Raw genomic sequence first — 15,833 nt, forward strand, 5'->3', positions numbered from 1 at the left:
TCTTTTTGTGTGTATGTGTGGTACTGGGGATGGAACCCAGGGGCATTCTACCTTTGAGCTACATCCTCAGCCCTATTTCTTTCTCTTTCTTTCTTTCTTTCTTTCTCTCTCTCTCTTTCTTTCTTTCTTTCTTTCTTTCTTTCTTTCTTTCTTTCTTTCTTTCTTTCTTTCTTTCTATTATTTGGTGGTACTGGGGTTCCTGGAAGCCCTTCTACTGCCGGGCTACACTCCCAGACCTATTTTATATTTTTTAATTTGGAAACAGGGTCTCTTAAGCCAGCAAGGCTGGCTCCGAACCAGCGCAATCCTTCTGTCTCCACTTCCCAAGCGTGGGGATTACAAGCATGTATCACCACGCCCGGCTATTCTTTATTTTTAAACAGGGTCTCACTGAGTTGCAGAGGGCGTTTCTGAGTAGCTGAGGCTGGTTGTGAACTGTGATCCTCCTGTCTCAGCCTCCCAGATGCTGGGATTACAAACATGCACACCACACCTGGCTTCCTGTTTGTCTTTAGCTGCACATGTGTGTGCATGCATGCATACTCATGCATGTATGTGTACCCAGGAGCAGTATCATGCATGCTAGGCAAACATTGTGGGCCTAGCCTCTTGAGTAGCTGCGATTACAAGAATAATTTATAGGGGTATATGCCTCTCTGTCATTAATTTGAAAGTATTCTCTACATATTTTGGATCTTATAGGTTTTTTTATTCATTTTAAGTATTACAAATAATTATTTCCTGATTTATGGCTTGTGTTTGACTTGTTTACTTTGAGTACTAAGAATTGAACCTAGAGGTCTGGTACCTCTGAGCTACACTCTTAGCCCTGCTTATTCATTCATTCATTCATTCATTCATTCATTCATTCATTCATGAAACAGGGTGTAACTGTTGCAGAAAGCCTCAGGAGGTTGCTGAGTCTGAATGCAAGCCTGTATTTCTCCTGTCTCAGCCTCCCAAGTACTAGGATCACAGATGTGCAATATCACACCTGGCTTATTGATTTTTGATGTCCAGAAGCTTTAAATTTTGAAAGGTTGATTTTGTGTACTTTTGCATAGTTTTTGTTTTCTTTTTTTTCCTTAAAACATTCTATTTATAGAGAGATTATCAAGTATTTCACAACATTTTCTTCTAAATATTTAGAAAGTTTTATTTCTATATTCATATCTTTTATTGCTGTAGTGACAAGAGTATAGTGACAAGAGTATAGTGAGTAGAAGCTACTGAAAGTTGAGCTAGTTGTGCCAGCAACAGAGATTCAGGGAGAGAGAGAGCATGAGTTAATAAATATATTCTTAAATTAATGATCAATTAATACTGTAGAGATAGTTCATATTGCTTTAGGATTAAGAAAGTCGTGAACTATCCATGACCGGTTGCTAGACAGTAAACAAACAAACAAATAAAAAACAACTCTGGCATTTCAAGTAGAGGAAAGATGAAGCAGGGAAGAGTCCTGGGCTGGCAGTGTGGAGGTGAGGCGGCGTGAGGTGATAGAGGAGAGACAGGGCTGAAGGTGCACCCTGGATTTTGAGCACCCTTTTTATGCTTTGGAAAGGTTTTGGCTTTCCCATTACAGACACATAGGCCACTTTAAAGGGAATTTATATATTAGTCTATTTGAAATTATAGAAAATGTACATAATCACACCATGGACAAAAACTGGAGTTGATAGTCCTATGGTGATTAAAATTTCATGATGTTTTTGCAGTTGGGATTCAGCTACAAAGTTTATAGTGTGTTTTTTTTTTTTATCGGGGGTGAAGATTTTTTGTTTTTTGTTTTTTTGCGGGTCTGGGGATGGAACTCAGGCATTCAATTTCTGAGCTATACCCCGTGCCCTGTTTTTTTTATTCTTTGTTTTGAAACAGGGTCTCACTAAGTTGCAGAGGGCCTCACTAAGTAGTTGAGGCTGTCTGTGAACCGCAGTCCTCCGGTCTCAGCCTCCCAAATGCTGGGATTACAAGCATGCGCCACCACACCCAGCTATGGGGTGAAGTTTTAATCTTTTGAATGAATTTGATAGTTAGGCAAAAGTTTTGAGGAAGTGTAAGTTTGCTTAAGTTTGGAAACTAAAGCAAATGAGTAAGCTGGGTAATTCCTTTTTCAGTAAAACATGGTATATGATTGCCACTGGTGTTTAGATGTAGCTCATAAAATACTCAGGAAGCAATCTGGGGGAGTTGGGCTGAGGGTTGAACATGGGGGTGTTGAAGTATCACACAGCCCTTTTCATTTATTTGTTTGTTTGTTTATTTATTGGTAGTACTGGGGATGCAACCCTTCTCCTCTGAGCAACACTCCCAGACCTATTTTATATTTTTATTTTTGAAACAGGGTCTCTTAAGCCAGCGAGGCTGGCTTCTAACCTTTGCGATCCTCCTGTCTCCGCCTCCCAAGCGCTGGGATTACAAGCGTACGGCACCATGCTTGGGAATTTTGATACAGGTTCTCACTAAGTTACTACTTGCTGGCCTTGAACCTACAATCCTCCTGTCTCTGTGTCCCAAGTACTGGGATTGTAGACATGCACCACCACACCCAGCTCTGACAGTTTTTAGAGATTTTGAACAATGTCAACAGCATTGTGTGCATAGACTTTTAAGGTTACTCATACTAAAAATCTTTATCATTATCTAATAGTCTGTGAAGAAGCCAGCACTTGTTTTGCCATCATTATTTTTGTTGATGTCATTTCTTTGTTAGTATTTTTCATTTGTGGGGCTTTACTGATGTAATTGCATAGTCTTTTGCCTTTCCCCCTTTCCTCATCACTTTCAAACCACAGAGTATATTTCAAACCGCAGCTTATGTCATGCGCTGTTGTGGTACTGGTAAGCTGGCTTCCTCCCTTGGCTGCTCCTTCTCCTCGGCGTGTTGTTGATGCATGAATCCCCTGTGGAGGCTCTGGCTCATTGCTTTCTGTTTTGTCATCTTCTGCTTACCAACCAGACCTAACTCTCTATTAGTAGTGATTCTTTTCCCTTCTGCGCTGGCCTTATGTTAATAGATCTTACTCTACAAATTGATGCCAGTTTCCCCTGAATGCATATTTATGCTGTAGGAAACCAAATGCCTCATAACAAAAATGGTCATATCTCCTTTTCAAGTAATGCAATATAATTTTAACAAACCATAAAGAACAAGGCTGCCTACCTACCTGCCTGCCTCCCTCCCTTCTTCCTTTCTCTCTTCTGTACTGGGGACTGAACCCAGGGGCATTCTACCTCTGAGCTACATTCCCAGCACTTTTTCTTTTTTGTTTTGTAACCAGGTCTTGCTAGGTTGCTGAGAATCTCACAACTGTTGTTGAGTCTGGCCTTGAATCTGTTCCTGTCTCAGCCTCCCAAATCCTGGGATTACAGAAATGTACTACCATGCCTCACTTAACCTTTCTTGTTTTAAAATAAACACATATGGGATTTAGAGGATATATTGCCCCTCTCTGGCCTATATTCAGTCAGCTTTTTCTTTTAGTCTTGGGCTATCTCTAATTTATTAATCTTCTGAATTTTTATTGAGTACATTTTGCTGACTTATCAATTATTACTGTCTCTTATTTCCCAGGTGTCACTGTCAGTTATCAGTAAAAATAACTGTTGAAAGGGGCCTGATCTTTGCCTTCTGTAATCTCACATGGTTTCTCTGGTGTTAGAAAAACACAAATAACAGCTTTACACGGTAGTAAATTCTACGACAAAGATATACATAGGGTGATATGGGAGCAAAGGACACAGTTTTCTATCAAATTGGAATATATAAAATGTTTTGTAGAAGAGGAACAATAGAGCTGAGGATGGTGTAGAGGGTGATTAATAGTTAGAGAGGAAAGCCTCTTGGGAGACGGTTAGTGCTATATGTGAAGGCAGAGCAGGGAGCCGAGGCCGAGCTGGTCTGTGTGGAGTTAAAGTAGAATAACGGGGCAGGGGTGGGGTGAGGCCTGCACGTAGGTCAGATAATGAGGAGCTTTAACATTTGTACTTTCCTCAAAGCTATGGGAATCACTCATAGTTACTCCTTTTTTTATACTGTGTGTCAGATCCTGGAAAATGCATTAAGGATTTGGAGACCATGCCAGTTAAGGAATTTATAGTTTAATGAGAGATACTCATTAAGTAACAAGAAATTATTGTAATTTGAGAAAGTTGGTCCCTTATCAATTTAGAGCAAATGATTAATGTGGTCTTTTTCTAGTTTTAAGTTCTGTGAAGACTTTTTCTATGGGATAAGAACCAGGTTACATAAATTGTAAATTTAAATAATTTTAAGTTGCGATAACATAATTTTTATGGGGAAAAATAAAATTGTTACACCCAGAAATCCAAATGTCTGGACAGAAAATCTATCTCGCATTACCATTTACTAGGTTAATGATTTTAAGTGTATCTTTTAATGTTTATTCACCCAGCACCCATTTTATAAACCTTATGAACTAACAATATAAACCTAAATAAGATTTGCTTCTCACCATTGAGAAAATTATAGGTTAATAGGAGTAGATCATTTGTTGGTAAACATACACTGAGTAGTATAATGATAACAATCATCACTTAACTGCACATTTTTGCCAGATACTAATTTGAATTCTTTCCACATAGTAAAACATCTACTTTTTACAAACTACTGAATGAAGTAGCTTCTACTAGTTATTCTCTTTCTATAGATGAGAATCTGACACACAAAGAAGGCATGGTGACTTAGCATTACACAGTAAGTGTTGCAACCAGGATCTGGGTCCAGGGTATTACCTGCAAACCAATGAATCATTAGGCATTTTCTACAATGAGCACTGAGTCCCTGGTGGGATCAAAGGTGAACAACAAACTGCCTGGAGATTTAGGAAAAACTTCTTTGAGAAGGTGACCTCAGAGCTGTTTTTTAAGCTGGTAGAAAAGCAGAGGAGGGGCCGTGCTCAGCAGAGAGAACAACCTATTCAGTACATAGGGGATTGTACCCAAGAGGCTGGGGATGCTTTCATGTTGGCAGAATTTAGAGTGGAAGAGAAAAGGTGGCTTAGTGAGTGATGAAGCTGAAGGTATAATGAGAACAAGGTGTGTAAGAATTAGATATCAGATTAGGTGTTTCAGTTTATTCTTAGGCAATCGAGAGTCAACAGGTTTTAAAATCAGAAAGTGGTATGATATCTACTTTGTTTTTCAGAAGATAACTTAGGAACTGAGGGAAGATGTATTTGAGACAGAACATCAGTCATGTGTTAGTGGAATTGAGATTAATTTCATTGGTCATTTCAAAGAATCAGCCTTTGATTTTGTTGATTTTCTCTGCTGATCTTGTATTTGTATATTTACTTATCATTTTGGGAGGAAGGTACTGAGGGAGTCAAACCCAGGGCCCTGTGTCTGCTAGTCAGTGCTCAATCACTGAGTGACACCCTCAGTCTTGTTTTTGTTTTCATTGATTTCTGCCCCAGTTTTTATTTCTTTCCTTTGCTTCCCTTAAGCTTATAAGCTCTTCTTTCTCTAGTTTCCTTTGGTAGACATGTAGATTTTCTTCTTTTGTATCATACACATTTTAGTCCTACAATTTTTCTCTAAAAGAAGCTTTTATTGCTTCTCATGCATGTTGATTCATTGTGTTGCCTGTGTGTCCAGGCGCTCTTTCCTGTGGCCAGACACTTGAGAGTATGTTGAGTGCTCTTTGTGCAGTCGTCACGCAGGAGACCAGGAGCTCCAGGCAGAGGGTGCCTTTTTGCTCCTCACCTGTGATAAGTGGTTCTATGTCCTGTTCCAGGGGAGCTCTATGCATCAGCATATGCATGTCACCAAGCACCGAGTTCACTCAAAATTCTCAAGGACAAGTGTTTCAGGTGCTTGTTTTTCTTGTAGTTTTAAAATATCAACATGTAGATGTTTAGTAAATAAAACCCAAGTCTTGAAGTAGTCTTTCATTTCTTAAGAAATAGTATAGTAGCATATGTGGCTATTCAGCACAATTAAAAAATAATCTCAGGTTATACTTGCTTTTCTACAGATTAAAAAGCAGATTGCTTTTCATCTAAATTCTGTGTATCCATAATGTTCTCCCAGCCTTCCTGGTTCCTTTCGTGACATATCCTGTTTTTGTGTCCGAAATTAGCTAATTGCTGGCGCAGTTAGTAGTGGCTGGAAAAGTCTATGGATGCTTTCTGAAAGCTCAGTGTTATTAATTCTGTATACACTTTAACCCAGTGCTTAGTTTATTTTTTAATTGCAACCCCAGTGAGCGAAACATTTTAACATTATGACAAACACCCATCTAGACACCCTTACCAGAAATAAAACAAGCTTGTTCATAAAACAAGCTATCTTCCTATATGTTCTCATATCATCTATGATGTTTCTTTAATATCTTCTATGCTATTTTTTTGAAAAAAATGCTCATCCCTACCCACGAAGTGAATTAATGTGACTTACCAAAGGGTTTTAATCTATAGTTTGAGAAAGTGGTCTTTAGTTACATGATCATTTCGACTGTCCTTTTATGACTTACATAGTGGGATGACATTGCATTTAGCTTGCATATTTTTAAACATAACATTGTTCTTTCAGTACTCAAAATGTAATTTGTCCTTTAGAAAAAAACTTAATTAAATATGAAAAATTGGGAATTTTGGCTCTTGGGATGCTTTGAAGTTAAGGAGAACTTTCTCATTCTTTTTACATATGCTTAACTATTAAGTGCCAAATTAGATTAGCTTTAGGATATCTTTGTTGAATTACTGTGATTAATTGGAAACATTTGCTACTTGTCTGAATAATGGTTTACATTTTATGTAAATTGTGGCAAAGCTAGAAGGAACTTTAAGTTCTACAGTTCGTATTTTGTTATTCAATTATATTTACCAAAATCAACTTTGCTTTTTTGTTTTTTCTGTTTAAAGAAGTAGAAAGAAATATGTTAGGCAGAATTTTCTCCTGGGCCATGTGGTATCATTTTGACTGTTCTGTGTTGTCATTTTCCTACAGAATTAAAAGTGTTTACCACCACCCAGCCAAGATGAATATGGTGAAAAGGATCATGGGGCGGCCGAGGCAGGAGGAGTGCAGCCCGCAGGACAACGCCTTGGGCCTGATGCATCTCCGCCGACTCTTCACAGAGTTGTGTCATCCTCCCCGGCACATGACTCAGAAGGAACAAGAAGAGAAATTGTACATGATGCTGCCAGTGTTTAACAGGGTAAGTCCAGGTCACCACTCATGACTTCTGGGTCTGGATGGTGTTATAGAAGCTTAAGGGTAAATGCTAAGTCACAGGTAGAAAAAGTATAGGATGTGTTAGGTGTTTTTCAATGCTTGATGTTCTCATTAATTTTTTAAAAATGTGCTCTAAGCCAGGCGTGGTGGTGCATGATTGTATCAAGTACTTGGGAGGCTGAAATGGGAGGAGTGAGGCCAGACTCAACTACTTATACTTAGTAAGGCCCTCTGCAACTTAGTGAGATCCTGTTTTAAAATAAAAAATAAAAAGTAGGGCTGAGGTTTAGCTCAGAGATAGAATATTCCTGGGTTCAATTCCTAGTACCACAAAAATTTTTTTTTTTTTTTTTTTTTTTTTTGCTCTTATGTGACTTGATGTGAAAACTAGTCAGAATGAACTATACTTAGTAAGACCTCTTCATTTCTAACATATAAAAGGAAGGTGTGAGCTTTTGTAAAATATTCCTACAATACCTCAGTTTTGGAAGAAGGAACATTTTAAATGCCATTTGTTTTATTTCTTTTGTTTTGAAGTGATGTGTTTAATGTGCCAAATGGTTCCATTTGCGCAAATGGTTCAGTTGGTATGCTCTCGGGACACTTACAGAGACCATCACAGTTTGTTTTGTTGTTTGTCCAATATATTGTGAGAGTTTATAAGGGAGTAGGTATAAGAATCTAAAGAGAGTTAATGTTTCAATATATTTTGGTGATTACACGCAGCAATCTTGTTGGAGCTTTTAAGAATAACTTTTTTTATATTGATCAAAGGTTTATAAGTACATAGTTTAAAAAAGTCAGCTAGTTTCACAGCTTACTGATTCCCTGCTGTTCTACATCACTAATTGCTGCTGCCACTACAGCTTTCAGATGGCATGCTTTTACTTCTATTTCTTCTTTATTCGGCTGAACCGACTTTCTAGTGAGGCACGTGAGCCTTTGCCTTTACTTCCTTTTCCTCTAAACTGTAACATACATACAACAAGATTGCTACATGAAATCACCAAAATATATTGAAACAATGACTCTATTTAGAGGCTCATGCGTGCTCCTTTCATCCTTTCTGAATAGCTGTGCCATGTGTGTAAAAAGTATGCAGTGTTTACTCCTCACTGACTGTGGTGTAACTGCTGTTCAAAGATGAACCCGTGTCACTTATTATGACCATATTACAGAACTTGATTTCTCCCAGACATCTATCTTTTTTTTTTTGTTGTTGAAGATTTAAAGTTTATTAGAAAGATAGAAATACAGAAAATAGAAATACAGCCCCATGCCAAAATGGCATGAGGGGGTGACTCGAAATGAATACACCGAGACATCTATCTTACTGGTTCGGTTTCTGTCTTTTTTCCCCAAACTGTTTCTTTGTCTCCCCTTCTCTCTCCTTCCTTCCCCTTTCCCCCTCTTCTTCATTCCTTCCTTCTTTCTTTTCTTTTCTTTCTTCTTCCTCTCTCTCTCTCTCTCTCTCACTTGCTGTTTCATCTCACAGTTCTCTCCCTTGCTTTAACTGTTCTTCCCTCCTCCTCCTTCCCTTCTCTTCCTCCTGTCTCTACTCTCTTCCGTCTCTCTCTCTTTATCTCTTCCCCTTCTCTGTCACTCTTTCACCTGGTCTTTCTTTCTCTTCTGTCTCTCTGCCCTGCTTCTTCCCGGGGCCTTGATCTCTCTCCCAGTCTTGTTTTCTTTTCCCAAGCAGATCCCGCTTTTTTCCCTTTCTGTCCCTTTGTCCTGACTGTGTCTTCCAGACAGTCTTTGAAACTAGCCTTACCTGGTCTCCATATTGTTCTGTGTGTGTTGATAGTTCATCTTCCGGTCTGAAATCTTCTAGGCCCTTCTTTTTCTCCTTTTATCTATGTGTTGCTATAGAAGGATAAAATATTGAAACATTGGCTGGAAATTATGTGTGTAGAAGTGGGACTTTTCAAGTGTAAGGTAATCTGGCTAGGTTATTTAATTGAGAGAATTCCCCAATCCCGGCGTTAGTAAACTTTTGGATGTGTTGACATCCCAAGAGGGAGTAGTCTCCAGTCTGTCCGGAACATAATCAGCCTGACCGCTAGTGTTTCTTATAGCCAAGTTGAAGAAGGTGGTTAATATTTCATGTTCAATAGGTAGATTTTCATTTTCCAGTATTCACATGTCAATGCTCTTCCCCGCAATTTGTGCTGGTATCTTTATTCTTCTTCTCTAGAGATTAAATCTTCAGTTGTCTACTTCCCTGGGGAAAGACAGTCACCTTAATTTTCAGAACTATAAAATAAGAATAAGAACATCTACCTTATGAGGTTGTCATGAGGATTAAATAAGACAACATACTTAAAGCACTTAACAAATATTTATCCACAGAAACTTATACTTGTACCTATTATTGTTTTGTTATTGCATTGAAAATAAAAACATTAGGAGACAAAGCAAAGATGAAGAGATCTTTATGCTAAAATAATTATCTATTCTCTATATTACACAGACCAAGCCAACAACTCATGTTGATAACAGGAGAGGATAATCGTCATATTCTATTTGTTTTCATGTTCTTTGATTTATTATTGTGTTGCACATTCATGGATTCATTCACTGAACTTATGTCAAACAATGTACATTATGTCAAATACTTGGCTGTGATTGGGGTTTTTGAATTGAGATGCACTTTCTAATCTAAAGAGTAGAGTATAAGGGATACAGGTGGGTTCTGTGGCACTTCTGAGGATAGCTGTTGAAGAGTCCCTGGGGATGAGGGAAGGAAAGTCTTTCTTAACAATGTGATAGATTCTTGAGTTCTTAAAAGATAAGCAATGGCCAGAGATAAACAGAGGTAAATTAACTAAGAAGGGCTAAGTTAACCTAGAAGCTACTAGAGGTTAAAGCGTGAGCCAAAGCAAAAGGCAACAAACATTTGGATGTGTTCCAGTATCTGTTGGCCTTTAGAAAGTGATTTTACATCAAAAAGGCAAAATATAAGACTGTTGAGATTGAAAGGAAGTTAGTCATCACAGGTTTGTGTATCATTTCAGAATGAATACTTTTTCCTGGAGGCATGCAGTGCCAGTGAAGTAGCTTAAAAAGTAGAGTGAGAATAGAAGAAAATAAGGCAGGACTGTCTCCCAGGCTTCTCATTTGTAGAATGGTCACTATTTTTACCAGTAGCTTAGAGATGAAGGTTTTGGGGCAGATTTGGTGAGGAACCTTGGGTCTGTACTATTTGTGGCCTTCAGTAGTTGGGGTTTCATCAGGCACGTAGAAGCTCATGTGATAAGAATTGGCTAGAAACATGCTTTGGGGACCAGTGACAGAAATCTTGTAGTAGAAACCCTGGAGGGAGCACAAGATCACCCATGGTTCACACTGCCAAGTGAGAAGCACAGCAGACGAAGATGAACAATGGAGAACATAGTATTGAAAGAAAGAAGGGAAACCTAGAAGGGATATGGAGAAGGAGCTGGTCAGTGACTGAGCAGGAATAATTAGGAGAGGGTGGTATCAGAGAGCTTGAAAGACAAAAGTTTCTAGAAGGAGAGCAGTCGACATTGTCACATGCAATAGAAAAAAAACCAATAAGATGGAGACTAGAAAGTGTTCATAGGATGTTTTCAGCATGGAAGTCATTAGAATGATGTAACTAGAAATCAGGAGTGAATGTGAGATGAGAATAAATGGTAGGTATAACTAGGCTTTGAGAAAAAATAATGGAAAGAAAATAGAGCAAAAGAGATTGGTGAAAGTTGTCTTAGTTTGGTGTTGCCATAACAAAATGCCTGAAATCAGGTACTTTATAATAAAAAGGGGGTTAGAAGGTAAAAATAGCATGGTGATGGCATTTTGGCAAGGGCCCCTAGCTATGTCACAACATGGTAGAGAAGGAGAAGGGGTTGGTACACAACAACCTTGTACAACAAGCTTGGTACAGAAGGGCAAAGCACATGGAGTGGCTTTACTTTGTAAATACCTACTCTCTTGAGAACTAATCTTTTATCACAAGACCTGACCTATTTCTATTAGCCAACATTAATTAACCATTCATAAAGGTAGAGCTATCATGACCTAATTACCTTCTAGGCCCCACCTCTTAAGAGTTCTACTATGTCAACACCACCACACTGGCAAACACGTGTCCTCCAGCACATGATTCTTTAAGGGACAAAGCTTAGCCAAGCCATACCAGAGATGAACTGGGCAATAAAGAGAGCTTAAATTATATGTTTAAAATATTGTGCTTTGTTTTTAATGACGGTAGAGATTCAGGCATGCTCATACAGAGAAGAAATCAGCAGAGGCAGAAATTTGAAAATTTTTAGGAGAGAGTGAGATTGTTTTGGGAGGAGGGAGCAAGGACTCAAATTGCAAGCAGATGAGGGAGCCCTAAACAGGAGACACTCAGTTCATCATGTCAGAAAGCAGGGTGTCTTAGGTATGAATATGGATTTGTAGTGATAATAGGTATTAGATAAAATCTTACTTGATAGCCCTAAATTCCTAGTGTCTCATCAGAAGATGCAATCTGTTATGAATGAAGTAAGTAGGTTGAGTTGGGGACTTATGGAAATGTGACTGTATCAAATATTCATATAAGGCTGGGCGTGGTGGCGCACACTTGTAATCCCCACACTTGGAAGGTGGAGACTGGAGGATCGCGCTGGTTCGGAGCCAGCCTCGCTGGCTTAAGAGACCCTGTTTCGAAATAAAAAAAATTAAAACATAGGTCTGGGAGTGTAGCCCATGGGAGTGTATCCCAGAGGTAGAAGGGCTTCCAGGAACCCCAGTACCACCAAAAAAAAAAAAAAAAAAAATTCATATAAGGAAATGAGAGAGACAGAGGGACAGAGAAGTAAAGAAACAGTTGAACAGGAGCAGTAAAATAATCAATTAGAATTGAGGGCCCAGTGAGCACTGAAGATGATAAATTTATACTGCATCTTACCTATACCGGTGTGTTGTAGAAGTAGAGAAGGGAGATTTCCGATTTGTTGGAATTGAGGTCTTACTGGATTAGTAAAGCATAATGGCAGGCATGGAAGGAAAGAATATAAGAGATGTTAACTCACATCATCAGTGGGGTGTTGTTCCTAAAATTAAAAAAGAATGGAAACCCTAATACAGTTCGAGAATATACAGTTTTTAATTTTTGAATTAAATCCACTGTAAATGATGGGGGAAGGGAATGGTAGATTAAGAACATGCATGGGGGCAGGAAAGATTTAAAATAATTATTTTAAAAGTGGGAGGCAACTAAGTACGGGCAAACCATTTGTATCAAACTCTGTTCAGATACATCAGTAATTTTTTCAGAACCAGTTCTGGGATATGTTTTGGTTTTAATCCTTTCTTTTATTGTTATGCTATTGACTACTGAGTAGCTTAATGTAATCTCACTCTCTCAGACTTACAAACATTTACAGAATTATCATAATGTTTAAAGCAGTTCAGGGAATTTTTTTTTAGCTCTGTTTTTGTTTAGTTTTGTTTTTGCTTGGTAGAGGGGAATTCCTGGACATTGAACGCAGGGCCTTGCACATGTTAGGCCAGCCCTGAACCACTGAGCACATCCCCAGCCTAGCTTTCTGGGTCATTTTACCCTATTTAAAATATATATAAACTGTCCTGTCCAGGTGTGGTGGTACATACCATACTTGGGAGGCTAAAACAGAGGATTGCAGATTCAAGGCCAGCCTCAGTGATTTAGTGAGGTGTTTCAAAATAAATAAGACTAAGATATAGCTCAGAAGTAAAATATTCATGGGTTCAATTCCCAGGACTATAGAAGCGAACAAAGAGCCCCCCAAACATAAAATATATTAATTGGATGAATACTAACAAATTGAAATTACTCCTGAATATAATTTTTATTAAATTAAAAAATATATAGCCATTATATTTGATAATGTTTGATCATATGTGCATGAACATTCTCTACCAGCAAAAAATGCATTAGGTAAATGAAAAAATTACATGTTGAGTTTTGACACTTAACTTGATTTGTGCTTAATGGTGAATAAACTATAATACTGTTAGACATGGGCTTCTCTCTATAGAACAATTTAAAAGGTATGCTTGATCATGTTGTTTCATTTGGTGGCTTTTGCTTTTAAGAGACATGAGTTGGGAAGTGACATGTGTTGAGTACTTTTTCTGGGCCAAGTTTCATGCTGGGTCCTTGAAATGCCTCCTGTGGTCTTCATCATGGCTCTACACGGAGGCTGCTGCTTTGCTCCCTCAGATTCTCTAAAGCTGAAATAGTGTTGTGCAGTCTGAGAATAGATGAATAATACTTATTCAGCATTCTAAAAAATAATTAACCTTTAGTCCCAAGATCAAAAAGCTTACAGAGAAAATACTTTGTTTTTGCTGGTTAAAAACAAATAGCCTTTCAGTTAATTAATTAACATTGTGAATTACCTTAGTATATGTTCTCACACTTAATTATTTATTTTAGAATGTTTACCAACTAGGTCTTCTTAAGAAACTTCTTGTTTTTTAACTTATTTCAAAGTTTAAATTTGAAAAGAATCCAAGTTGAAAACTGTCCTTTGAGCCCCTTACAAATAACCTTTACTTTTTAAGTTTTTGGCTTTAGAGGGAGGACACTGAATTTATATTATTATTATTATTATTATTATTATTATTATTATTATTTTGTGTGTGTGTGTGTGGTGGTGGTACTGGGGTTCCTAGAAACCCTTCTACCTCCAGGCTACACTCCCAGACCTATTTTTATCCTTTTCTTGTTTGGAAACAGGGTCTCAAGTCAGTGCGGCTGGCTTCGAACCTGTGCGATCCTCCTTTCTCTGCCTCCCAAGCACAGGGATTACAAGTGTGCGCCACCACGCCCAGCGACAATGAAGTTTAAAACCAAATAAGGAAAAGATGGAACTATTGAGTATGACATAGGTCAGTACAGCAAAGGACTGGCTTATTTCACCCCAGAAATAGTTATGAAGACATACACAGTGATTGGCAGAACTGGCCACAGGCATAGCAGATGAAAATGTATTCTCATGGGGCAGGCAGAGCCCAAGAGGAGAGTGAGGGGCTGACTGAGTCAGGTGTTCTCTTTCTTCTGCCTTCCGTTGGTAGTCCTTAGAAACAAAAACAGGATAAGAAAAGGAGAAGTCTTGACTGACCTGCAATGTGAACGAATTTAATTACATCTTTATTGTTAACTTCTTAACATTGCTATATATAACAAATTAAGGATGAATGATGATTAATTAATACTGTATAACTTAATTGTAGTTATTAAGGAACAACTCAATTTTAGGAGAGTTTTTGAATAGTCCATCCTTTTTCTATTAGTCAAATATAACGAATTTTTATTGACTAGCATCATCTAGTAACATACATATTCAGCCTCTACTTCATCATGTTATTATTATCTTGGCCAAATTTTCACTTCTTTAATCCATAATAACTGGCCATACGACTTAGATGAATGAAGATTTATTTGCTCACAGTTTTTGGAGATTTTGAGATTCAATCCATATGAAGGCAAGGTCTGCAGAGCTCAGGGCAGGGCAGAAGCAGAGAGAGAGGGAGAGAGAGAGAGGCTCTGCTCTCATATCAGGGAGGCCAGAAGCAAGAGAGCAAACAGGCAAAGAAACTCAAAGACAAAAGCACAGTCCCCAAGGCCTCCCACCTTCTCCAGCCTCACTCAGCCACCTAGGTCATCACCAAGTAAATCCATTACAATCCATTCACCACTGATGAGATTTAGCACCCTTACAACTTAAGTACATCAACTCTGAACATCAAAGCATGAGCTCTTCAGAGGACATTGTATACCTAACCATAAAACGAATACCAAAAATATCTAGTTGAGGGATTGCCAGGAAATTTCCTGAATTTATGTAAATGTTAAAAATAACCCTTTTAAAGGAGCTAAATGTATAGTTCAGTGGTAGGGCACCACCTACTATATGTAAGGTTCTGGGTTTGATCCCCAGCACCATAAAAACAGTCTGTGTAAAAATGACCCTTTTAAAGACAAGTCAAACCATATTATTTTCTTGGTCAAATTTTCATTTCATTAATCCATAATAACTGGCCAAACAACTAGATGAATTATTTTCCTCTATAAGTAAACACTATGCAATGTAACAATATAGGGCTCACACAATTATAATCGAGAAAATATAATACTTTTGACTAAGAACCCACCTTAATAAGACATACCTAGTTTGAAATTCTGTCTCTGCCACCTCTTGGCTAAAGGTAACTTTAATCCTTGATTTTTTATCTACAAAATGAAAATACCAATAGCATCTGTTCTATAGAATTTTATGAGACAAAAATGACACCTCAGGTATGTGTATGATACTAGGCACATTGTAAATGCTTATTATATGGCAATTGTTGCTATTTTCATTGAATTTGCTAGCATGCACTTTTGGTTTCTCAGTATTTTTCTCATCATGAGTTGTGAACTTCACACAAATTCACCATAGAATCATTCTTTTTGAGTTGAACATGCTAAAGGAATTCACTGCCCAACTCTCCCTTGACAGATGAAAAATCTTAACAACCAGAAACATTTGAGCAGTAGTCCCTGAGACTGAGAGGGAGAATGTAAGTCTTCTGATTCCCAGCTCTGCTCCATTCAGGCTGGCAGCAGTTTATGTACTTGACAGAAGCTTTTGTTG

General features: G+C 38.1%; 1 protein-coding gene across 2 annotated transcripts in view; it reads left to right on the forward strand.

The window, feature by feature from the left end:
- Nucleotides 1–6,985: 6,985 nt before the first annotated feature.
- The window catches only part of WDFY3 (WD repeat and FYVE domain containing 3), a gene marked incomplete at both ends in the record, with an annotated part of 188,199 nt that continues 179,351 nt past the window's right edge, over nucleotides 6,986–15,833 (forward strand). Inside the window, one exon of one of the 2 annotated variants that reach the window (XM_080697358.1) lies at nucleotides 6,986–7,183. In XM_080697358.1, coding sequence (XP_080553484.1) covers nucleotides 7,004–7,183 — 180 coding nt within the window. The remainder of the gene's footprint in view (nucleotides 7,184–15,833) is intronic. The other variant, XM_080697357.1, reaches the window with a different exon arrangement.

The sequence above is a fragment of the Muscardinus avellanarius genome, assembly GCF_963383645.1.
Source record: "Muscardinus avellanarius genome assembly, chromosome: 6".
Taxonomy (NCBI): domain Eukaryota; kingdom Metazoa; phylum Chordata; class Mammalia; order Rodentia; family Gliridae; genus Muscardinus; species Muscardinus avellanarius.